This window comes from Pleurodeles waltl, chromosome 4_1 (assembly GCF_031143425.1).
Source record: "Pleurodeles waltl isolate 20211129_DDA chromosome 4_1, aPleWal1.hap1.20221129, whole genome shotgun sequence".
NCBI classification, from domain to species: Eukaryota; Metazoa; Chordata; class Amphibia; order Caudata; family Salamandridae; genus Pleurodeles; species Pleurodeles waltl.
In genome coordinates this window covers 331,214,009-331,239,449 of record NC_090442.1, presented here as the reverse complement: position 1 = coordinate 331,239,449, position 25,441 = coordinate 331,214,009, and the positions used below count along the sequence as shown (strand labels likewise).

At 44.5% G+C, this 25,441-nt stretch overlaps 1 protein-coding gene across 2 annotated transcripts in view; it reads left to right on the top strand.

Annotated features, from left to right (window-relative positions):
• CWF19L1 (CWF19 like cell cycle control factor 1) overlaps window positions 1-25,441 on the top strand; it is a 276,784-nt gene that overhangs the window by 13,887 nt on the left and 237,456 nt on the right. Inside the window, exons 2-3 of one of the 2 annotated variants that reach the window (XM_069228444.1) lie at window positions 6,841-6,925; window positions 19,996-20,080. In XM_069228444.1, coding sequence (XP_069084545.1) covers window positions 6,841-6,925; window positions 19,996-20,080 — 170 coding nt within the window. The remainder of the gene's footprint in view (window positions 1-6,840; window positions 6,926-19,995; window positions 20,081-25,441) is intronic. The other variant, XM_069228445.1, reaches the window with a different exon arrangement.

Here is a 25,441-nt window from a genome sequence, read left to right as displayed (position 1 = left end):
GGGCTCAGAGACCTATGGACCTCACTAAACTCTAATTGCTGATGTATTTTCCTACCAAAATTGCAGTGAACCACTTTGCTTTCTTACTCCAGAGCCCATGACACTGTTACTACTCCACTTGTCTTCTTCAGCTTTACTCATGACTCCCTCTTTCCTTTCACCCTCCAACCCATCCCAAATTATATTTTTGTTATGGTGTTTTTGGGCATTACTCTTTAATGCCAAAAGTTTATTTCTGATAAAGGTTTATATGATAATTGTAAATGTTTTGAGATACAGGAAGAAGTAAATGGGAGTTCTTTAGTTAAATGCTGGGTGTAGGAAGTTGGCTCTGTATGTGCTATTTCAAAGTAAGGAATAGCATGCACAGAGTCCAAGGGTTCCCCTTAGAGGTAAAATAGTGGTAAAAATAGATAATACTAATGCTCTATTTTGTGGTAGTGTGGTCGAGCAGTAGGCTTATCCAAGGAGTAGTGTTAAGCATTTGTTGTACATACACATAGACAATAAATGAGGTACACACACTCAGAGACAAATCCAGCCAATAGGTTTTTGTATAGAAAAATATATTTTCTTAGTTTATTTTAGGAACCACAGGTTCAAATTCTACATGTAATATCTCATTCGAAAGGTATTGCAGGTAAGTACTTTAGGAACTTCAAATCATCAAAATTGCATGTATACTTTTCAAGTTATTCACAAATAGCTGTTTTAAAAGTGGACACAGTGCAATTTTCACAGTTCCTAGGGGAGGTAAGTATTTGTTAGGTTAACCAGGTAAGTAAGACACTTACAGGGCTTAGTTCTTGGTCCAAGGTAGCCCACCGTTGGGGGTTCAGAGCAACCCCAAAGTCACCACACCAGCAGCTCAGGGCCGGTCAGGTGCAGAGTTCAAAGTGGTGCCCAAAACACATAGGCTAGAATGGAGAGGAGGGGGTGCCCCGGTTCCGGTCTGCTTGCAGGTAAGTACCCGCGTCTTCGGAGGGCAGACCAGGGGGGTTTTGTAGGGCACCGGGGGGGACACAAGCCCACACAGAAATTTCACCCTCAGCAGCGCGGGGGCGGCCGGGTGCAGTGTAGAAACAAGCGTCGGGTTTGTAATGGAAGTCAATGGGAGATCTAGGGATCTCTTCAGCGCTGCAGGCAGGCAAGGGGGGGGTTCCTCGGGGAAACCTCCACTTGGTCAAGGGAGAGGGACTCCTGGGGGTCACTCCTCCAGTGAAAGTCCGGTCCTTCAGGTCCTGGGGGCTGCGGGTGCAGGGTCTCTCCCAGGTGTCGGGACTTAGGATTCAAAGAGTCGCGGTCAGGGGAAGCCTCGGGATTCCCTCTGCAGGCGGCGCTGTGGGGGCTCAGGGGGGACAGGTTTTTGTACTCACAGTCTTAGAGTAGTCCTGGGGTCCCTCCTGAGGTGTTGGATCGCCACCAGCCGAGTCGGGGTCGCCGGGTGCAGTGTTGCAAGTCTCACGCTTCTTGCGGGGAGCTTGCAGGGTTCTTTCAAGGCTGCTGGAAACAAAGTTGCAGCCTTTCTTGGAGCAGGTCCGCTGTCCTCGGGAGTTTCTTGTCTTTTCGAAGCAGGGGCAGTCCTCAGAGGATGTCGAGGTCGCTGGTCCCTTTGGAAGGCGTCGCTGGAGCAGGATCTTTGGAAGGCAGGAGACAGGGCGGTGAGTTTCTGGAGCCAAGGCAGTTGTCGTCTTCTGGTCTTCCTCTGCAGGGGTTTTCAGCTAGGCAGTCCTTCTTCTTGTAGTTGCAGGAATCTAATTTTCTAGGGTTCAGGGTAGCCCTTAAATACTAAATTTAAGGGCGTGTTTAGGTCTGGGGGGTTAGTAGCCAATGGCTACTAGCCCTGAGGGTGGGTACACCCTCTTTGTGCCTCCTCCCAAGGGGAGGGGGTCACAATCCTAACCCTATTGGGGGAATTCTCCATCTGCAAGATGGAGGATTTCTAAAAGTCAGTCACCTCAGCTCAGGACACCTTAGGGGCTGTCCTGACTGGCCAGTGACTCCTCCTTGTTGCTTTCTTTGTTCCCTCCAGCCTTGCCGCCAAAAGTGGGGGCCGTGGCCGGAGGGGGCGGGCAACTCCACTAAGCTGGAGTGCCCTGCTGGGCTGTGACAAAGGGGTGAGCCTTTGAGGCTCACCGCCAGGTGTTACAGCTCCTGCCTGGGGGAGGTGTTAGCATCTCCACCCAGTGCAGGCTTTGTTACTGGCCTCAGAGTGACAAAGGCACTCTCCCCATGGGGCCAGCAACATGTCTCTGGCGTGGCAGGCTGCTGGAACTAGTCAGCCTACACAGACAGTCGGTTAAGTTTCAGGGGGCACCTCTAAGGTGCCCTCTGTGGTGTATTTTACAATAAAATGTACACTGGCATCAGTGTGCATTTATTGTGCTGAGAAGTTTGATACCAAACTTCCCAGTTTTCAGTGTAGCCATTATGGTGCTGTGGAGTTCGTGTTTGACAGACTCCCAGACCATATACTCTTATGGCTACCCTGCACTTACAATGTCTAAGGTTTTGTTTAGACACGGTAGGAGTACCATGCTCATGCACGGGTACCCTCACCTATGGTATAGTGAACTCTGCCTTAGGGCTGTAAGGCCTGCTAGAGGGGTGTCTTACCTATACTGCATAGGCAGTGAGAGGCTGGCATGGCACCCTGAGGGGAGTGCCATGTCGACTTACTCGTTTTGTCCTCACTAGCACACACAAGCTGGCAAGCAGTGTGTCTGTGCTGAGTGAGAGGTCTCCAGGGTGGCATAAGACATGCTGCAGCCCTTAGAGACCTTCCTGGGCATCAGGGCCCTTGGTACTAGAAGTACCAGTTACAAGGGACTTATCTGGATGCCAGGGTCTGCCAATTGTGGATACAAAAGTACAGGTTAGGGAAAGAACACTGGTGCTGGGGCCTGGTTAGCAGGCCTCAGCACACTTTCAATTGTAAACATAGCATCAGCAAAGGAAAAAAGTCAGGGGGCAACCATGCCATGGAGGCATTTCCTTACACTGGGTCATTGGCATTATATGGCAGAAAAAGACGTAATTATGAGCCACGGTTGACCAATTTATGTGGCAAGGAAAGTCCAGGTATGAATTTACAATGCCAATAGTTCTAACTCAAAAAAAATGCGAGACCTATTGCGTTGCAAATGCTTGTTTGTACTATGTGTTTGCAGCATGTGCTGCTGTGAAATCACATTCTCTCCCCACACCTAACATCAAGTTTTGGGTGTTGGAACTTTACAGGTTTTATTTTTTCCTTCAAAGTAGTTCTTTCCGTTTGAAGGTGACTCGTGATACCGTTATTATCTGTGGCCCACGATTCGTGTGTACGACAAGCGAGCATAGAGACTCCCTTTTCTGAACGTCAGAGGCGTTTGAGTGCTCCTGCAGAGATCGTCAGCGGTATAGGCTGGGTGTGGGTGCCGCTTGATAGAAGGCTTCCCAGCTGCAACTTCCACATTATAAACATACAAAGTCAGGTCAAGACAAATTACATTTCCTAGAGCGCATCACACTCTTACAACCACGCAGTGCACAATAATGCTGTAGGAAGTTGGCTCTGTATGTGCTATTTCAAAGTAAGGAATAGCATGCACAGAGTCCAAGGGTTCCCCTTAGAGGTAAAATAGTGGTAAAAAGAGATAATACTAATGCTCTATTTTGTGGTAGTGTGGTCGAGCAGTAGGCTTATCCAAGGAGTAGTGTTAAGCATTTGTTGTACATACACATAGACAATAAATGAGGTACACACACTCGGAGACAAATCCAGCCAATAGGTTTTGTTATAGAAAAAATATCTTTTCTTAGTTTATTTTAAGAACCACAGGTTCAAATTTAACATGTAATATCTTGTTTGAAAGGTATTGCAGGTAAGTACATTAGGAACTTTGAATCATTTCAATTGCATGTATACTTTTCAAGTTATTCACAAATAGCTATTTAAAAAGTGGACACAGTGCAATTTTCACAGTTCCTGGGGGAGGTAAGTTTTGGTTAGTTTTACCAGGTAAGTAAGACACATACAGGGTTCAGTTCTTGGTCCAAGGTAGCCCACCGTTGGGGGTTCAGAGCAACCCCAAAGTTACCACACCAGCAGCTCAGGGCCGGTCAGGTGCAGAGTTCAAAGTGGTGCCCAAAACGCATAGGCTTCAATGGAGAGAAGGGGGTGCCCCGGTTCCAGTCTGCCAGCAGGTAAGTACCCGCGTCTTCGGAGGGCAGACCAGGGGGGTTTTGTAGGGCACCGGGGGGGACACAAGCCCACACAGAAATTTCACCCTCAGCGGCGCGGGGGCGGCCGGGTGCAGTGTTAGAACAAGCGTCGGGTTCGCAATGGAAGTCAATGAGAGATCAAGGGATCTCTTCAGCGTTGCAGGCAGGCAAGGGGGGGCTTCCTCGGGGAAACCTCCACTTGGGCAAGGGAGAGGGACTCCTGGGGGTCACTTCTGCAGTGAAAGTCCGGTCCTTCAGGTCCTGGGGGCTGCGGGTGCAGGGTCTTTTCCAGGCGTCGGGACTTAGGTTTCAGAGAGTCGCGGTCAGGGGAAGCCTCGGGATTCCCTCTGCAGGCGGCGCTGTGGGGGCTCAGGGGGGACAGGTTTTGGTACTCACAGTCGTAGAGTAGTCCGGGGGTCCTCCCTGAGGTGTTGGTTCTCCACCAGCCGAGTCGGGGTCGCCGGGTGCAGTGTTGCAAGTCTCACGCTTCTTGCGGGGAGTTGCAGGGTTCTTTAAAGCTGCTTCTTGAAACAAAGTTGCAGTCTTTTTGGAGCAGGTCCGCTGTCCTCGGGAGTTTCTTGTCGTCGTCGAAGCAGGGCAGTCCTCAGAGGATGCAGAGGTCGCTGGTCCCTTTGGAAGGCGTCGCTGGAGCAGAGTTCTTTGGAAGGCAGGAGACAGGCCGGTGAGTTTCTGGAGCCAAGGCAGTTGTTGTCTTCTGGTCTTCCTCTGCAGGGGTTTTCAGCTAGGCAGTCCTTCTTCTTGTTGTTGCAGGAATCTAATTTTCTAGGGTTCAGGGTAGCCCTTAAGTACTAAATTTAAGGGCGTGTTTAGGTCTGGGGGGTTAGTAGCCAATGGCTACTAGCCCTGAGGGTGGGTACACCCTCTTTGTGCCTCCTCCCAAGGGGAGGGGGTCACAATCCTAACCCTATTGGGGGAATCCTCCATCTGCAAGATGGAGGATTTCTAAAAGTTAGAGTTACCTCAGCTCAGGACACCTTAGGGGCTGTCCTGACTGGCCAGTGACTCCTCCTTCTTGCTTTCTTTGTTCCCTCCAGCCTTGCCGCCAAAAGTGGGGGCTGTGGCCGGAGGGGGCGGGCAACTCCACTAAGCTGGAGTGCCCTGCTGGGCTGTGACAAAGGGGTGAGCCTTTGAGGCTCACCGCCAGGTGTTACAGCTCCTGCCTGGGGGAGGTGTTAGCATCTCCACCCAGTGCAGGCTTTGTTACTGGCCTCAGAGTGACAAAGGCACTCTCCCCATGGGGCCAGCAACATGTCTCTAGTGTGGCAGGCTGCTGGAACCAGTCAGCCTACACAGATAGTTGGTTAAGTTTCAGGGGGCACCTCTAAGGTGCCCTCTGTGGTGTATTTTACAATAAAATGTACACTGGCATCAGTGTGCATTTATTGTGCTGAGAAGTTTGATACCAAACTTCCCAGTTTTCAGTGTACCCATTATGGTGCTGTGGAGTTCGTGTAAAACAGACTCCCAGACCATATACTCTTATGGCTACCCTGCACTTACAATGTCTAAGGTTTTGCTTAGACACTGTAGGGGCACAGTGCTCATGCACTGGTACCCTCCCCTATGGTATAGTGCACCCTGCCTTAGGGCTGTAAGGCCTGCTAGAGGGGTGTCTTACCTATACTGCATAGGCAGTGAGAGGCTGGCATGGCACCCTGAGGGGAGTGCCATGTCGACTTACTCATTTTGTTATCACTAGCACACACAAGCTGGTAAGCAGTGTGTCTGTGCTGGGTGAGGGATCTCTAGGGTGGCATAATACATGCTGCAGCCCTTAGAGACCTTCCCTGGCATCAGGGCCCTTGGTACCAGAGGTACCAGTTACAAGGGACTTATCTGGATGCCAGGGTGTGCCAATTGTGGAATCAATGGTACATTTTAGGTGAAAGAACACTGGTGCTGGGGCCTGGTTAGCAGGGTCCCAGCACACTTCTCAGTCAAGTCAGCATCAGTATCAGGCAAAAAGTGGGGGGTAACTGCAACAGGGAGCCATTTCTTTACAAATACCTTTCTAGGGACTTTCAAGTGTACTTGTTTAATGCTGGGCTCTATTGAGAGAGGGTGCCGCCTGGAGCACTTTGTGCACATTCACTGGTATTTCGACAAACTTCCTCAGGATCTCGTGCTCATGCCACATCCCTCTCCTTCGCCAGCCCCCCTCTCTTTAGCTTATTGTACACAGAATCCTAGTAGCCATGCCACTTAAGACCTTCACTGCATTCACTTATGGTTGTAATAATGGAACATTGCCCACTTAAAGGTGCTTGTGTTTTTGCTATGAGTAAAAGTGCCTGATTCGCAGACATTTCATAGCTACATCCTGTGCGAACTTAGAGGAGGCTCTGCACCCAATAGCTTTAATTCTTATTCGTAGCACTACTTTAGCATTTTCTTATGGTAATAGATAAAACGAAGTGTACACCTGTTATCACCAGGTTATCAGATTTTGTTAGGTACATTTTCTCTCTGTGGTACTATTTTATATAGTGAAATGCAAAAATTGATTCATTGAGAGATATAGCAGTACAGAGTCCTTTTACGTCATTATCTTATTTATATTATTGCAGGTGTGATTATTTTTTTTGTTGATTTTTCATTTTCATTTCCCTTTAGATTGGCCTGTGGGGATGTGGACGGAAAATTTGATATTTTGTTCAACAGAGTGCGGGCTATTCAAAAGAAAAGTGGTCAGTTTGATGTAAGAGATTTTCATTTTGTTTTACATCAAATAAGCTAATCTTCAAACAGTTAAAACTATGCCAGACATTTTCTTAACTTTCCTTTTTCACTGTGTAGTGCAGTACTTGTATCAAGAAGGAGCTGTGGATGATGGGACTTAAACAATGGCTTTGAAAATATTCCGCAAAGAAAGCTCATACGTTGGCAAAATGGAACTGTTGCGACCATCCAGATTAGTAACTTGATTTGTACACAGTATAAAGTATGTGCCTAAAAAAGTTCAGTCTGGGCACAGTACCAGCAAGAAACTAAATGGAAAAAAAAATAGCAGAATTTTGTTGCGGAGCTCCCATAAAATACTGCTTTGCTTTGGGGGATATGTATCGAACAGGGCTGAGAACCACTCCTGCTAGGTAATGAAAGACCCTCAATACACAGCAGTATGTTTCGGCATCTCATGCCTGGTCTTTGTGCCTGAAAATAAATCTAGTGTTGGGGGTCGAAACATTACAAATTGTTTTTTCGGTCAAGTAGCGCTTTCAGTTTCAAGGGAACTCATGATACTGTCATGGTTCAGGACCCTTACTCGCATGGTTATGCAATACAGGAACAGACATGGACTTCTCCTATGGACTTCAGAGACGCTTAATTCCTCTGCTGCAGAGGAGATCAGTGGTATTTATCGGGTGCCACTTGGTGTGTGGCTTTACAGCTACAGTGAAACACGCGAGTGGAGTCAAGTCAAACTACAGTTCTCAGTGACATGGGACTCTTTCAAGGCTTGCAGTAGTGGCAGCATCTTAAATCCATAGTGTTTAAGTTCATTGTGTTTCAGAGCCTTCCTTGTTAGAGTGGTACTTAGTTTAAACCGTGTAGTTAGGAGATTCGAAATGTATAGCTCTTTTTTGAGCCTTAACAAGGACTTGTTGACTACTGAGATGTGTTCTGGATTACTTTTAAGGTCAAGAATTTGGAATTTGATTTGAACGTTATTCTAGAGCCATCTTTCCAAGGCCTTAGAATTCTATGGCATGGTTTAATTCTAGAATTACAAACTGTATTTGCTTTTGGTCTCGAGTAATTAGTGATTTTTTTTTTTTCCGGCTTGTATAGACCTCACTATATTATGTGAATCACGTATGGTATTAGGGTATTACCAGTGGTAATGGAGAGAATGCATATTGTCAGTAATAAAAGCACCATCATAATGTGTAATGGCTAACTATGTATATTGAGAACCTTTCAAATCAAAAATTTGATTTAGAATTCACTGAAGGTAGTTATGCACTTGTGTACTACAGTTAAATGTATTTAGTTTATCTATTATAAAGGATTGTTCTGCACTCTTGGCTGTAGGATCTGTTAGCGTTTTCAGCTACTGTAGTGCGTTATTCAGAGATGGTCACAAGGGATAGCGTAGGTCATAGTAGAAATAGTTAACTGCAATTGCATAAATAACTTTGCATAGTTGCAGGTAGGTTCAGGAAGTTTGGACGCTAGCAACTTAGCATGCACTTGAGCACATACTCCATCTCAGATTTTTTTTTTCATCCATCGGGTTTAGATGTGTGTGAAGTGCTCTGTGAAAAGCAATGCCACGATTAAATATTTTGGCATTAAAGGACCAGAAAACTGAAGGTGGCCACGCAGCATTGGTTACACAAAACGCAAAGGACGGATAAGAGATTGCACTGCACAGCCCGTAGTCAGGTCGTATGAGAATGGCTTCTTTGGGAGGGTTTTAGTTATTTAAATTGTACCCCAACCACAGAATCAAGTTCTAGTGCCTGAGCCAACACCGGATCTGTCGGCTCAGTCTACTGTAAGACCACGACAAAATCTATTCAGTGAAATACGTACTGTTGCAAAATAAAAAATAAATAATTGACAGTGAAGAGAGAGAAGTTGGACACATTATGCCAGCATGCAACACCCGGGCTCTGAGACTTCAAAGGGTACAGTAGCTGAAGACACCAGGATAGCTCAGACACATCCTCTGCACCAGAGTCTACCTCAAAGTTCATATGGCCCTCAGCACCTTGAACAGACACAGCTCCACACACTGCACAAGGGTACCAGTGTGACATCTGGATGTTTGGCCATTAATCATCCACACAGATCCTGTTGCAAGTCGTATTTTCTCCCAACCTCCACGACACGCACAGCCTGCATAGAAAACTATTTCAGAGCATTCTCAAACCCAAAAATGGGAAAGACACAAACTACTGACAAACCACTACCTCCAACCTCATTCCACCCCGCGTTATTTCTGCCGAATGTCTGCCACCTTCTCAAGATCCAGGGTCAGATGACCAGCATGACTGTGTGGCAGGGTTATAAGGCAGATGTGCAGGATGACAAACCATTGAAAACAGAGTCTCTTCAGAAGATAGGCCCTTTTTCTTACTACTCTCTGGTGACCGCACAACAATACAACATCCCATTACAGATAGAAGAGGAGAACGGCTTCCTCCTTGAGACACTCTAAAATTGAGAAATCTAATCAGTTCCTGCCCATGCTGAGTATCACAAATGAAAATAAAAGCCTTGTGAAAATGAGGGTGATTATTACACGGGCTGTTAAGAAATTCAGTTCTGCACCCAAGGATCCATTCTTCATTCATCCACACAACGAGGAAAAAAGTTTCATGCAAGGCGCAGGAGACCCTCCGCCTCTGATAGAGCAAAATAATAAATGCAGTGGAGGCTGCAAGGCTGGGAGGAAATTGAGTAACTGCACCTTATGCCTTGTGCTTATCCTAAGAAACTACAGGAAATTGTGTGTCTCTTTTATTAGTTTTTAATTTATACTTTAATCACAGTATTATTGCAGTGCATTAACTACATATTTCCTTATTTGATATTTCCGTTATTTTTACTCCTAAAATACCCATGTTTGCTAAACCCAGTTATCACAGTAGACCGAGAAAAAAGTATAACAGATTTGTAGCTTAATGAACCAGTGTACAAATGGAGCGTAGGAGATACCCATGAGGGCTGAGCTGTTAGTGGGCTTGTCTGGAAAGGAGGCTGGGGAGGGGGGGGGTGACTCAATCGGATTCCTCATGGTGGGAGTATGGTATCTACAGAAAGGATCCATGTTAGTAGGAGGTTAGGTCTAGGCATTTGTGCATAGGCCTTTTTTTCCCTACTGCCCCAGTGTGGCTGCAACCACGTTGCTCACCCTCCCTATAACGTGTGTGTGTGTGTGTGTGTGTGTGTGTGTTTGATTTCAAAGTGGTTTGAAGTTAGACTTGGCTACCAATTTTTCTAGTACACCATCCCATCGTATGTATTTGGTTTCATGCCCTCCCGTAGTATGGGGTCCCGAAAGTACATCAGTTTCTGCCTTAGCCCTTTTGTGCAGGTCTCTCAACCATTCCTCGAACCCCAGGGCTGTCGCTGCATTCCATGGCATCACTGTGTTCACCAGTGCAGTGGGAGGCTAATATGTTTACATGCATTTAGTTTTTTTTTTTTTTTTGTAGCGCACTGTCACCCCCATTAGGCATGTCTGATTTTTTTTTTTCCTTTTTTGTTGTTTTTGTGTGTGTGTGTGGAGGGGGGGGCGGGATCGGGCCAAACAACCTCCATAACAAGTCAGACAATCAGGCAAACAGCCGGATACCTCCTACCAGAAACCCATTATGACTGGGCAGAGCCACTCCATGTGGCTAAAGTCCACCTCTGCAGAAGCACATCTGGGCATGTCATCGAAACCCCTGTATATATCCGGCTTAGGCTCTTTGGAGTCAGAAATTTGTGATGCAGGTAGTTAAATTATGTACATTACAGGAATCTTTAGAGATAAGCTTCACACTGCTTAGGCATTGTGTCCAGTTGCTGCCTCCCACCATTCCTCCAGGTTCTCAAGTTGACACCCCAGTGATTATACCCAGTACAGGCAGATAGGTTATAGCCCGTTTTGCTGTACTGTGAGTTAGCAATACCCGTAAAGTTAGTTAGGCTATCCTGCAGCCAAATTGTAGTTGCTTGCTGCACTAGGGAATTATACAGCATGAATTGACTTACACCCATGCTGTATACCTTGGGAGGCCAATGAAGGGTATCTTGTTCCTCTCAGTGAACAAGTCTCCCCAGACCCGTCTGCCCGCCTCGTTCCATGTCAGTACATCATATATCATGTTCAGTCTGGCACACTCTGTTAGGGACCACAGAGGCAACTCTGGTGCATAGGGGAGTTGGTCTGACCTTCTGAGCTCGTCAGCCGGTCTTGTAGGGGTTGTCCCTCCAATTGCGCCCTTATGTCCAGTGTCTCCATGTTGTGTGTTGCTACAATCCATCCCATGCGGCATTGGCGCTGTGCAGACAGATAATATAGTTCATAGTTGGGGCGCCAAGGCCACCCCACTCGAGTGGCGCATGTAATTTTTTTGAGCGCCACACAATGGCTGCCTTTTTCCCAGGCCAAAGAAGTGAGTAGTGAGTGCAGGTCTGCAAAGAAGGATTTCCTCAGTGTCATCCAGATGGCCAATAAGAAGTATAATAGTCTGGGCAGTACCAGCATTTTAGCCACCCCTATGCAACCTACTGTTGACAACAGTAAGGCCATTCAGAAAGGCAAATATTGTTTAATCAACACCAATTCTTGCCCAGTTCAATCAGTTCCCTCTTGTCATAGAAGATGGTAACACCCAGGTACTTGATGGTCCTGTGTTCCAATCACAGCTCCTCTGTGAAGAAGCCAACCTAACATCTGTCTGGCATATTAACTAAGGTGAATAAGCAGGACATGTCCCAGTTAACTCTCAGCCCTGACGATGTGCCAAAGTCATCTAACGGAGACACAAGCGAAAGCAGTCCACTACTGTGGAGGGTGATATCGTGACTATAGATCAGAGCATTGTTGGCAGATAGAGACACTATAGGCCAATCCCATGCCACTGATCTTCCCCCAGTCAAGGCCCTCCGCTTTCAGAAGGCGTGCCAAAGGCTCTATTGCTAGCGCAAAAATGATGGAGAGGTGGCATCCCTGTTTGGTGCCCTTACCTATTTGCAGTGACTGGGGTATCATCACACTTGTATGGATCTCAACATTTGTTCCGTATAAAAGAAGCCCCCAGTGGTGAAATTCTAGTCCCAATCCTGTTCTTCACAAGACCACCATTATAAGAAGCCAAGTCAGTGTGTTGAACACTTGTTCAACATCTTGGACTGGTGTTTCGTAGACCAGTCCATAATTCTGAATAGGCGGCAAAGGTTGCACAAGGTTTTTCTTCCAGAAATAAAACCATTTTAATCCTGATGTATTGTAGTCCGTGGGAATGGTATCAAACAGTTTACCAACACCTTCGCTAGAATTTTATAATCTAAATTCAGTAGTGAGAGCAGAGGATAAGATGTCACCAGGAAGAGATCTCTACCCGGCTCCAGCAGAACTCCAATCAGCACCTCTCTTAATGAGGCAGGCATCCGTCCCATCCTCTTGCCGCCTCACATGTATTTAGTAGCCTGCGGGCAAGTCCCAAAGCATAAGTTGCATAAAATTCTGTTTGTAAGCTAGCTGAATCTCTTGTACCATAATCTGTTCCTCAGGTTCTGTCATTTGGAGCACATCACTAGATGGCAAGGTTACCCAGTCAAAGAAAGCAGTGATCTCGGAGGTATCCTTTCCGAGATATGAGCAAACGGTGTCCCATAGTAGGACTGGAACACAACAATAATCTCCAATTGCATGTTGACTGTTGACCCTTTTTTGTCATGGATTGCGCCTAGGTCTTTGTATGAGGTGCATGCAGTCCTAGGAAAAATGAGCACTCCCTGCTATCAGGGTGGAGAGTGTGTCATTCGTTTCTCACATAAACGTCTTGTGCCCATTGTTGAAGACATTTCATAGCAGCAAGGGATTAAGGGCCAGATGTAGGAAGATTCCAAATTGCGAGTTGCAATTTGCGAGTCCCAGCAACTCGCAAATTGCAACTCGCAATTTGGAATGCAGAAAGGTGTCTCCGACACCTTCTGCGAGTCGCTATGGGGTCGCAAAGACCCACCTCATTAATATTAATGAGGTGGGTCGCAATTTGCGACCCCATAGCGATTCGGGGCACTCACGGGGATGGTGGCCTGCTGGAGACAGCAGACCACCATGTCCGTGACTGCTTTTAAATAAAGCAGTCTTTTTTATTCAAAGTGTAGCCCGTTTTCCTTAAAGGAAAACGAGCTGCACTTTGAAAAAAAAATGAAACCTTTAGTTTCGGTATTTTTCAGGGCAGGTAGTGGTCCCTTGGACCGCTGCCTGCTCTGAATTTTTTTTTTTTTTTTCCAGACACAAAGGGGAAGGGGTCCCAAGGGGACCCCTTCCCGTTTGCGCCTGGGTTACCATCAACTTCAAGTGGATGGTAACTGCGCTTTCATTTGCGACTGCAATCGCGGTCGCAAATGAAAATGCATAGCATTGCGAGTCGCAAATAGGAAGGGAACACCCCTTCCTATTGGCGAATTGGAAATGCATTTTGCGAGTCAGTTCCGACTCGCAAAATGCATTTCTACATAGCAAAGTGGCTTTAGCGACTCGCAAACGGAGATTTTCGCCGTTTGCGACTCGCTAAACCCTTGCTACATCTGGCCCTAAGCTCCTTGCAGCGGTCATGTTGAATGATCCATTAAGACATCGGGTACACGTCTGAAGCCACACATCACTGCTCCACACCCATATGCAAGGTGTTTGCTCATTAACCAGTAGGGACCGGGTAAGAGTGGACAAGAACGAGGACATTCCTGGATTTGGAGCATAAATAATTATTAATATGAGAACTGTCCTATCTAGCACTCTCTCAAGCATTGTGTATTTACCGTCCGCATCCACCCGCTTAGTGGTCAATGTGAACAAGTGCCTGGGACCCACCAATATGAGCACCCCACTGGCCTAGCTCAAATAGGTGGTTCCCACTATGATCCCTCACCAGCGTTTCTGTAATGTGGCCAGTTGAGAAGCTGTTGGATGTCTCTTGTACGCAAGCAAAGTGAATATGGCACCTCCTCTATAGCGCTTCATGGGAGTGGCCGTGCCTCTAACGTTCTAGGTCAAAACATTGTAGTGGGGAAAAACTCAATTGAGGTCTGCTATAACCCTTATTGAGAGTATCAATACATCAGTTCCCTGCTTCGTTCCTCCCCCAGCCACAGCAACCCACATGCACCAAAAAACAGTGGTCAAGCCTGGCTCGTAAAATGAAACCCCTAAACTCCCCATCCCTGGCTGGGGCAATAGAAGATGGCACGCCATGTGACATGCACTGTGAACTTGTGCAGTAAACTAATTCGGGTCAGAAAATTAAGGAGTTCAAACATATAGGCAGCCCTGATTTGAATAGCCCACCCTGGTTCACTCCACAAATCGAGTGGGTCCCACTAAACTCTGTTTCCACCCACCACCGTCCCAAACAACATAGACATGCATGGAGGAGCTTTTCAGTAGTCCCACCTTGCCGAAACCACTGGCTTCACCTGATTGGAATTTATAGTGACCTGAGGGGTAAGGAGACGTTGAGCATACATATAGTACCATTCTTTTACAATTGCACCAGCATTCATTGGCAAGAGGGCTAGTCCCTGTCTCAGAGCAGCTATAGTGTCCTCAGTGTCCCCTCCATCGATGTTAGACTGAAGAGACTTGCCACGCCGGCTCTGTCTGGGAGCTACATTGGATCCCAGTTCCTCCACTACTCTTACTCGTTCTTTGATATGTTGCTGTGTTGGGTGTACTGTGTAGTCGCCAGGAGGATTTGCATCTGCGTCTCCGGGCTTGACACCCCCTTCAGCGGCAGGCTGATGAATCGGTCTTGACTCCCCTTTGGTATTAAAACATATCTGTTGAGGTGGTGAAGTACCAAGTTATGTCTCCATCAGTGACACTCCGCTTAGTTGGGAACATTGGGGAATAACGCAGGTTCATTTGCTGGAGATGCGTCTGTCTCTCGGAAAATGATTCACACCGCTTCTGGATCGCCATAGTACAATCTGGGAAAATGTGTACTGCACAGTTTTTAGCTGTCCATGTGCCATTGCTGGAGACCCGTAGGATGTGTTCCTTGTTGTGGTAATTAAATAGTAGCGCCAATGCTGGTCTTGGGAGGCCCCCAGGAGCAGGACCGGCTTGGGGCCCTCTGCTTCTTCAACTCTTAAGAAAGCGGATTGTTTGACGGCAAGTACTGTATGTGTCAGTCACTCCTCTAAGTAGAGATTCATCTTAGGGCCTTCCACCCTTTCCAATAATCCCACGATGTGCCCATTGTTTCTACGGAAGCATCCCTTTGCATCATCTGCTCTAATTTTTAAGTATTGCACCACCTCCCCAAAGCAGCTTGACCTGTATCTGCATATCCTGTACAGAAGAATGTATTGGTGCTAGAGTAGACACCTTAAACTCTACTGTGTGACTTCGTGATCCTCTGTAAGTATCCCTGTCTCTAGAGCCACTGTACAATTTACAGGTGCAAAGTAGCTTTGGCATTGGGTGACACTGAGTAAAGTCTAGAGGATAGCCTCAAATTTACCTTTGTGGTTCTGGCGGTTTGCTGCCACTGTGCCAGTAGAGGCTTGCTGGTTACTTATCTGTACATCTACCTTCATGATGTCTGTGTCATTGTGTTGGTCCTATTCCCATCCCCCAAACTTGGGCCTCGAGACCTGCCCATGTTTACTGACTCAGAGTTGCCAGGACTGTCCTGCAACACCCTGTGCTACAAGCAATGAACACCAGCATGGACAGGTGGGTAAGCTTTGAGTGAGTACCAGGGTGATGTAGGTTGGCATCCATTTGCTCCTCAAGTAGGTAAGGAAGGTAAGTTGCTGTAAACTATCAGATTAGACCTAGCAAAGACCATGAGTGCTGTTTAGTACTAGCAGAAATGTAAATTTTTCCGGCCACAAACATGCACTCGGCAAAAGGCAAGACTGGCAGGTCCACACAGCCACATCAGGTGTTGCAATCCCTTCAGCTACATTATAGCAAGGGTGATACCCTCAGGGACCCTTCTGCTTCATGGCTGCACCAGATCCAGAGTTATCCAGAGAAGGCTGAGGTTTTACCTTCCCCCAGTGGGAAGCCCTGAATTAGAGATGTTGGAATCCTGCATTGCATTAAACCCCAAAGTGCAGTTGGGTATCTGCCAGCTGCCAAACAGTGGTCACAATCGACTGGAAGGATCGGGTGTTGGTGGAGCACAGTGTTTAGCACAAACTGCAATGTTGGACCAAGTTGAATTAGTACTGGGCAATTTTCTCAGTCCTCCATCTCGCAGGGCCATTTACACAGATGTGTCCATTATGTGTTCGGGCCCCACATGAATGACCTCCCCATTCCAAGCCAGTGTCCCATAAGGAAAGGTTCCTTCGCTTCAACATATTGGAGCTCATGGCAGTTCAATTAGCCCTTCTCCAAGCTTCATATGGCAGTCCTTATGCGAGCTGACAATATGTTGACCACTTACTAGGTACAAAAAACGGAGGGTGCACATTTACCACAGCTGTCTTGCGTAGCTCAGAGAATCTGGCGTAAGTAGCTCATGGTTAGTGGAGCTGTTGCCGGCAGCGGACAGTGACGATGCTGATCCCCTGGGTCATCAGTAAACTCCTGAGTGAGAGATCTACTCTGTCGATCAACACCTACCTTTACCAATGGTGTACACCTACAGTAGACTTGTTAGATTCTCTGGTAAGCACTAAGTGCCAAAAGTTTACATCCTGGTACCCAGGACAGAACAAGTACAACTGTATTGATCCTAGTCCATGAGATCATATAGATCTTATGTAAACAGTTGTCCCATGGGAATCATTTACATTTGGAAACCTTGAGTAATTTTGAGGAATCCACAATGTTATTTCAAGTTTCAGTGATCATCACTTAATAATAATTAAGGCTCCCAGTTTTCCGTTTTTGCTAATTTTTACGGATAAACAGAAAACAATATATTTCCTGCCTGTATTTATGTTTAAGAGCGGAAAATACTGAAAATTGTGCTTCTTGTCAGTGACCCTCCATGCTTTTTGTTCGTGAATTCGAGGACAACAGCTGAGCAGATAGATTGAGATTTCCCCAAATAAAGGCATATATTTGCACTTACTTGTAGTACAATGCTGATATTTACCTATGGATGCAGGTTTGCTATAATTGCTGCTTAATTTGCTAAAAGGCGACTGGTATCTTAGTATGAGCGCATGTTTATAAGTTAAATAAATGAGGAAATGTACCAATTTATGACTGCATTTATTCTGAAAAAACAAAATGAATATGGATAAATACCAGAAAGATGGCCAAAAAATAAATTTGGATAAATACAGACAGAAATGTTAACAAAATAAATACCATAAAACCAGGAACCCTAATAATAATTATGAACAAGAGGCACAGCCAGAAACCATAGTTTCTATAATATATATATATATATATATATATATATATATATATATATATATATATATATAATATGTGTGTATGTATATATATATATATCATATTTATATCTTAAACCAATTCATATGCAGTGATGTGTAAAAACGTGATTATATTGTGCAGTGTTCAGATAGTGGATATATTTACAACATATGTCATAAGACACTGTACAAATTCCACTGGTTGTGTATATTACAGTTTATAATAGGGTAGTGTTGAGTTAGTACACAGTCCCCAATGAGTCACTTAAATCTATCAATCAAACAAGGCGGCGGGGTTTTCAACATTTTGGTCCTGTCTAATTGTTAGGGCCGCTTCAGGACAAAGTCCCTTGTATACCGCACCTGCATATGATTAAGACACAAACCGAAAAGAATTCTAAGTCCCGGTGCCGAGTCCTGCATCCTTATTTATTGAAATAATATAATGTATAACTCACCACAATGGTGTGAGTCCCAAGGTGAAGAATGTCCTCCCCAACTGAGCACACCTGTATCTATGCACCATTGTGATCATTCTACCCCAATCACTTAGTAAGGGGCCAACCACATATAGTGACCACCTTCCATGATAAAAACTCTATCCGGGTTGTGAACACAAAGCTTAATGGTATGACTCCACTTGTCCATGCAAGGATATTGCCACAAATATTAATTCTGAAGTCTCATTGGTCGGTATTACATATACTCCTGTGTCACCCACAATTTTGGGTTAGTACCATCACCAGATGTGTAAATGCCGAATGATCTGAAGCCATCTTACTCAATCAAGAATATCATCTGTGGCTCCTAAAGTAATTTGCACCACTGGAGTGTACAGGAAAGATATTCCCCAATAGTCAGCCCACTTCCATTGATCCCTTTCATAGTACACAAACTACATCAATGTCACTCTTTCTAATTGCACCAACATAGACCAGCCAACCTTGGTACTCTCTCCCGATAGGGCCACATGAGAAACTGCTTCTGTGTACAGTCTTACTCAGTCAACAGCAGAGTCGAGAGCTGCATCTCGATCTCAAGGCATTCAATCTGGTGAGCTGGCACCTGAGGGCTTATCTTTGAATTCATATACTTTCAACTAGCTCAGGAATGTAGGTTGATCCTGCCAGAAGGTAGGAAACCTGCTACATGTACATGTTATTTGAACAAGTGGGAACAGCAGCTCTAGCTTACAGTTCTATGTGAGTACATTTAGGGGTAGTTGCTGCTTGCCTCCAAAACGGAAAATACCAATCTTTTTCTTTGTTACAGTAGCTTTTATGAAAAGAAGCTCCTTTGTCGGATCTTAGCATAGTAAGTTCTTGCCAGGTTAAAGGAGGACAACTGCCTGCTATTTTGCCAAAGGCGCAGTCTCCTGCAGTGAAGGCTTTACACACTCAAAGTCCTTACGAATTATGTTATCACACTGGTGTCATTAGGAAAACAATGCAACTATTTGTGTCGTTCTCTCAATGGTATTTTAGCAATCGTATTTTAAAAGCAAGTCTCGCTAGATGGATTGTCAAATGCAAACATCAATGTTATACTAAACCTAAATGTGCATTTCAAGAGGAAGAAAGGCTCCACAATTGGGCTACTAGGTGATATCCCACTAGCAGACATATATAAGGTTCCTAACTGGTCCTCTGTTTAAGTTTTTGTGAACCATTAGTGTGGATATTCAAACCCCCCCTGGAAGCAGAGGTGAGGCAAACAGTTTTTAAGCCCTATTCCAAGCATTAGCCAGCTCTAATCAATTGCAACAGGAAGTTTAGTGAGTTTGGGACTGCGTAGCATTCTTTGCAGAGTATCTGATATGCAGCAGCAAATGCTGCAAGTGGATATAGTTACTTACACGTGACACTTTATTTACTATTTGTAGTGCAGTAGATTCACATGTGCTTTATCTACCTGCTCACCCTTCGATGGTACATTGCTTTATGCACAATACACTGACATCCTACTGCTTCATACGTGTGTGTGTGTGTGTGTGTGTGTGTATATGTATATGTATATGTATATATATATATATATATAACACTTTCTGTACTGTGTAAACTGCACAATCTGAGAAGTCTGTGTGCATTTTATATCTTGTTGGTGGTATGAACACTTTTTCGTGGAAAAATAACTTGTAATATGTTGCGCACAACTATAGATGTCTGGAGTTTGCAGAGCATATGAGTCTACAGCACTGCAAGCTGTAAACAGATAGTTAAAGGTACGCTTATATGTTAATATTGATATATGTGCATATAATTGACTTATAGTTTTTAACATGAATGATTTGAAAAGTCCATTAGGGGAGACCCATGACAGGTTTTCAGGTTATTCATTCAATATGTGAATGAGTTCCATTTATATTCATTGTTTGTATGTGTACTTTTAAATATGACATAATTTGACCCTGCTGAACATATATTAGGCACTCGTGATTTAGGTGACGGCTGTATAAAAATAATGATATTAAGTAGCATTGTATTTAGCGAGTGTTTGATTTCTGATAAGCTGTGTTTGTGTGACAGAGATGGGAGCGGTGTTAGTGGGCAGGATTAGTTCCATGGAACGTACTACCAAAAAATGAGTGGATAGACCCATGTGGGAGCCAGTAAACCTCAGTTGCAGTCTTCAGTGCTCAGTTTTATCATCTCTATTACATGTGTTTACTGAATGTTTTTTTTTGTTTGTTTTTAGTTGCTACTGTGTGTAGGAAATTTCTTTAGCACAAACCCAGCATCTGAGGCTGAGTGGAAAGAATATAAAACTGGTTCTAAAAAAGGTAAGGCAAATGCAGCAATTTGAGCAACAACAAATCTTGCAGTTACTGCACCTTCGTTTAATGAACACTGCTCATTTGAAAAATGCAAGATGATAACCATTCTTGATTCTAAAATCTAAACTGAGAGTACTGAGATTTTATGTTAATATACAAAATAGGGTTAAATAAAGATGTATTTTAATTATGCACTGTGTTTGGTAGCTCAGAGGGCCTACAGAAAATGGAAGTGTGTGTGTGTTAGTCAAAGAATATATATTTTCGTTACAGTAAAGCATCCAAAACAAACATATCAAAATGCCTTAGTATTGAAGAAGCCCAAGATGTTCAGGATGTAGTGTGTTCCACAATGAAAATAAGTGGGTTCTACCCTTCTTTTGTAAGAAAGGGAGTCATTGGCAAATTAAGATAGGGAAAAATAAATTAAGTGGTGTAAAATAATTTCCTGGTTCTACATTTGACCTTTTGTGGAACTCGGAATTATTTTTAAAATAATTGTATTCGTTTTCTGTTTGTTTTAACAAATTGCGGTTACTTTCACATCTATAGCCTAGCAGGATAGATGAAAATGTCGTGTTGTTACTAATGTTGGATATGTAGCCAGTATCCAGGGCTACCTCTTCTCATTGAACCTGAGGTTCCAAGACCATTGCAAGTTCAGTCTCGACTCATTCCCTTGCACCATGATTTATTTTTTCTCATTCAAAGTTTGAGTTCTCTGTATATTCTCCTTAATCCTCATATCTTTTCAAAGCTTTTTATAAGCATGTCCTGCCTTTTTTTTTTTTTTTTTTTTTCAGCTGCTGTACACTAGTCCACATCCTTCTTCCATACCTCTACCATAGGTGTGCCCACCACCCCCAACCTACACAATCTAGCCACATTTTGTCTTGTTACCATCAGACCAAGTTTACAAAGCAGTTTTAGATATCCGGTGATGTCTAATCAAAGTAGGCCCCCAAGAGGAACCATCTTGCATTCATATTTTGGGTAACTGGGACACTTGTACTCTCTCCCTCCCAATAAACTGGGGAGGGCCATATTGTGTAAGTTAAAGTACTTGATTACACACACACTGGAAGGCACATATCTGTATTGGCCTTCCAACCTGACCACATGTACTAATTGTTCTAGTTGGAAGCCTGCCCTAATAACCACCTTGCTGGGGCCATACAGTGCTCCCTCCCATCCCTCCACACCCTTGTCCACTAAATCTGCAACCCTCCTTAAACTTGATCAAAGTAGTCTGGTGAGTGATTAATTATGTTCTTATATATTAAGGCCATCACTTTTTTGCAGAGGAGGTCAGATAGAATCCTCTTTTCAGGCAGGTGTAGTCCTCAGGGTGTTATTTTGAATTTGAATTGTTAGGGCGTGTTTAGGCTGCAGGTATTATAAAGTCTCCTTCTACATTATTTTATGTTTCCTTTTATAAATCGTGAGGGATATTGTCCCTTCTTGGTCCCAGATATCACCCGGTTTGCTGATCCCAATAAGATCCCATTTCTGGCAACCCGATAAGTTCCCAACATGCTGGAGCAAATCACTGCCCTGCAGGTGTATTTTCTTTAGTCAGGACTTTCTCCCATCCTATATCTTTAGTTGCTTCCTTACATGCCCCTACCAGTGATAATGTGGGCATTGGAAGTTCCTTGGTTGCTTTTCTGGTATACAAGGTTGATGTGTTGCCCCAGGATCCCATTCCATCTGTCTTCTCTGGTGGAGAGTTCATCTAGAGGGGAAAAAACTCAATCATTCACCAGCACTAACTGAGCAATCCAGTAGTACTTCTCAACATCTGAGGGGAGGGGGTCATGATCATAAACTCTTTGGGTGAACCTCCGACTTGATTTTCATATTGGCTGTCCAACCTATAGGAGCAGTCTGACACTCAGCCTTGAGTATTTTGAAAGAATCCTCTGGGTTTCAATAGGGATATTTTGAAGGATGTAAACAAAAGTAAAGTTGGTAATAGTGGTGCACGTTCCTAGGGCGAGAGCGGCAGACCTCCCCAGTGACTCTCATTCCCTATTAATTTACTAGGAAACTGTATAGGTTGCAGCTAAAAAACTCCCTAGGTTCATGTGTGATAAAGAGACCCACATGCAGCAGGAATTCATGGCTATTGAATATTGAGATGTTCATGGTGGAACCCAAGCTGTCGGTTGGTAATCAAGGATTTTTCCCAGTTAATGTGGAGGAACCCAGAGTACCACCCAAAGAAAATAATAGATCTGCTGTGGTTTATATATGGTTGCGCGATGTAGTGAAAGAAGTTATCTATGTTTAATGAGATTCTCTTATCCCATTAGTCTTCCCACCTCAGCCTTACACAGAGTATCTCCCCTTATCTAGCACACACTGGCATGATAATGCTAAGTTACATCACTTAAAGAATCTGAATTGTACATTTTATGCTGCTTGTGCCCATGAGGAGGTGATAGAATGGATGAACGTTTAGTTGATCTATTCCACACTGAGGAGGTAGGACCAGAACTACTAGTTATGTAAGACATAAGCAGTGTCTTGGGCCGTAGTCAAATCATGATAAATGATATAGGACTATTAGCTATTGGTCTATACCTGGCACAAACATCATTTGGAACAGGAGGCTGGTTACTTGTCTAGTGCCACTCACTCTCCCTCCAGTTACTGTGCATGAACTGCATTATGAGATATGGGCTGTGGCAATACCCCTGGGTTGTATGGCCACTCATTGGAGTTCTTCATCATGTACTGTGCTCAGTTACCGCATAGACTGCTCATTAGCATGTCACAGGAACTGGATTTATTGTCATAATCTACACATGATGCCGTAATGGAGATGCTTCCTAAGCTTTACATCCACAGACAGGTGCTCTTACGGATCTTTGTCCTCATTAAACTTAGACTGTATGATCCTAAAGAAGCAGCTGGTGAATAAAATAAGAAAAGTACTACTTGTGTTGATACATCCCAACCATAACAGATTTGTTCTGAAATTAAGCAGGTCTCCTAGCCTTAGATGATGTCTATTAACTTGATGTTAATGACTGCTAATAGAGACCTGTAGTGGTTCTTGGATATGGAGAATGCTTTCAACGCTTTATGATCGGAGTATGTATATGCTGTTCTGAAAAAGATGGGATTTGGTCCAATAATATCCCTGTTATACACAGACCCAATGGCCACAGCCTGCTTATGACAGAAACACTCCTCCCAGTAAAGGATAGAGGAGGGCACTCAATATGATTGCCCATTATCCATTTTCTGGTTTCCGCTGACAGTGGAGCCATTTGCATGGCATTATAAGTTCTGTAGTCTGGAGTTGGATATTTATTTTTCAGATATCCTGTGTGCAGTATCACTGGACACCAATGAACCCTTGTATATTTGCAATCCTTTGGGATGCATATGGTGAGCAGATGTAGACTCCTATCCAGTCTGTGAGTAAACTGGACAGTATTCCGTCTTTTCTGCTAATACATTTCCTACCTCTGATGCTGACATCAATGGACCAATCATCCCTGTTATGGGCTAGCACCATGTTTAAGTTTCCCAGTTGGGACAATCTTCATAAATCCACAGGGTTAAAAAAAAAAAAAAAAAATCAGTAAGTATCTGGCAGAGGCTGTCTATATTTCAGTGAGAAGAGGGGCTCTTTTAGACATGCTGCACACTTGAAAACAGTGGATGATATCAACCCTCCTCAAACTAATTACGTCAGAACCCAAAATGTTGAGTTATGAGGAACTGAATCAGATGGCATCCATCAGTTACATGCAAAAGATAACCAAGTCTCCAAACAAGGTTTCTCCATTAAGAGGTGCGTACAGTGGATCTTCCCATCACTACGTTAAAAAACAAAAAAAATCATATTTTTATCAGTGCCATACCTGGCCCACACCTATATGCATTGCTATAGTACAGAAAGCAGGACGTGAGGGTCTCTGATCATGATGCGCTGAATATCTGAGGATCGATTGGCAATATTTAGAGCAAGCTGGAGGTATCTAAATTCAGTTGCAGCATCTTGAGGTGGTCAGGGATCTCTAAGAGTTCGATGTCTGAGGTCTCAGGTGGTAGACCATAAGTCTTAGGCTGGTGTTGCAGCACCTATTGGTGGGGGGACCTGTAGGCGTACTGGATGTTTCTGGTATTACCGAAGGGCTAGCTGGGTTATTTGATAGTGGTCAGAGGCCAGGTCCAGCTGGGGGAATAACTTGATTTGTTTGAATACTGGCTGTTAGTCTCTGGGGAACTGGCAGCCTTGAGGTTCTTGAAGGGCCTGGTGGAGGTGTCTCAAGGTAGATTGATAGTTTGCTGTACATTCCGTGGTGTCCAATGACTAGCTGCAAGTGTTTGAAGAAAGATTTAGTGCTTACTCAGATTTCGAATGACGTAACATTGTTGTCTGAAGACCTGTTAAGCTGTAAGTCTTGGTCAGCTTTCATAGATTCTCAGCATGCCCTCAAAGAATATCTGGGGATGTGTCAGAGGTGTTTGCTAGCTGGCTGGGGTGTGTGCGTAGGGTCTTAAGGCCATAGTTGAAAGATTTACAAAGGCCTTCCTGAGGTGTCCGAGGGAAGGCAGAGGTTTCTGAGCCTTCAAGAAATAAATGGGATGTTGAAGGACCAGCTTTGTGTTTCTGGTTTTCAGCTAACAGCCTCTGAGGGCGGAATGATGGGTCATGATGGGTATCTGGAGGGCCGAGGGCATGCTGCGGGTGTCTTTAAACCTTTTTTGCTGGGGCACTTTAGCTATTCAAAGATAGGCTGGGTCTGTCTGAAGCAGGGCTTTTACAATTGTTGGGGCAGGCACGTCTTTTTAATTCTGTTCCAGTAGAGCATTTGAGGTCACCAGGTTTCCTGTGTAGTGAAGGCCAGACAGGGTAAAAACATTAACATCCTTTCTCGTGGAACGTGCCACAATGCAATAAAAGTGTTGCTTAAAAATTGGATCTCTGATCAGGGCTCTGCGGATGCCTAGGAATGTTCTTTTTAGTTTCACTCCGAAGCCCGTCACCGGAATGAACGTGTAATTGACTAAAAACCCAGTAGCGATTAAAGATGTCACAAAAGAAGGTGCCACTTAGCAGTGTTTCAAATTACGTTTTTCAGTAGTATAACATAAATAGCTGATTGCAGGTAGTTGATGGGGAGAAGTGTCTTGCTTTCGTTTTTTTATTTCTGTAAACGTGTGCGTTCTACCAAATTAGGGTTAGTATACACAACAGACCTAAGAAACACACCAGACGAAACCGACCAGTTAGACATAGTTAGAAAGTACACATCCAAATGCAGGAGTGAAGAGAAAAGGAGCAACAAAGTGCAAGTGTGATTTCAGTGGTGGTACAAGCTGCAGATATGATAATACATAGAACTG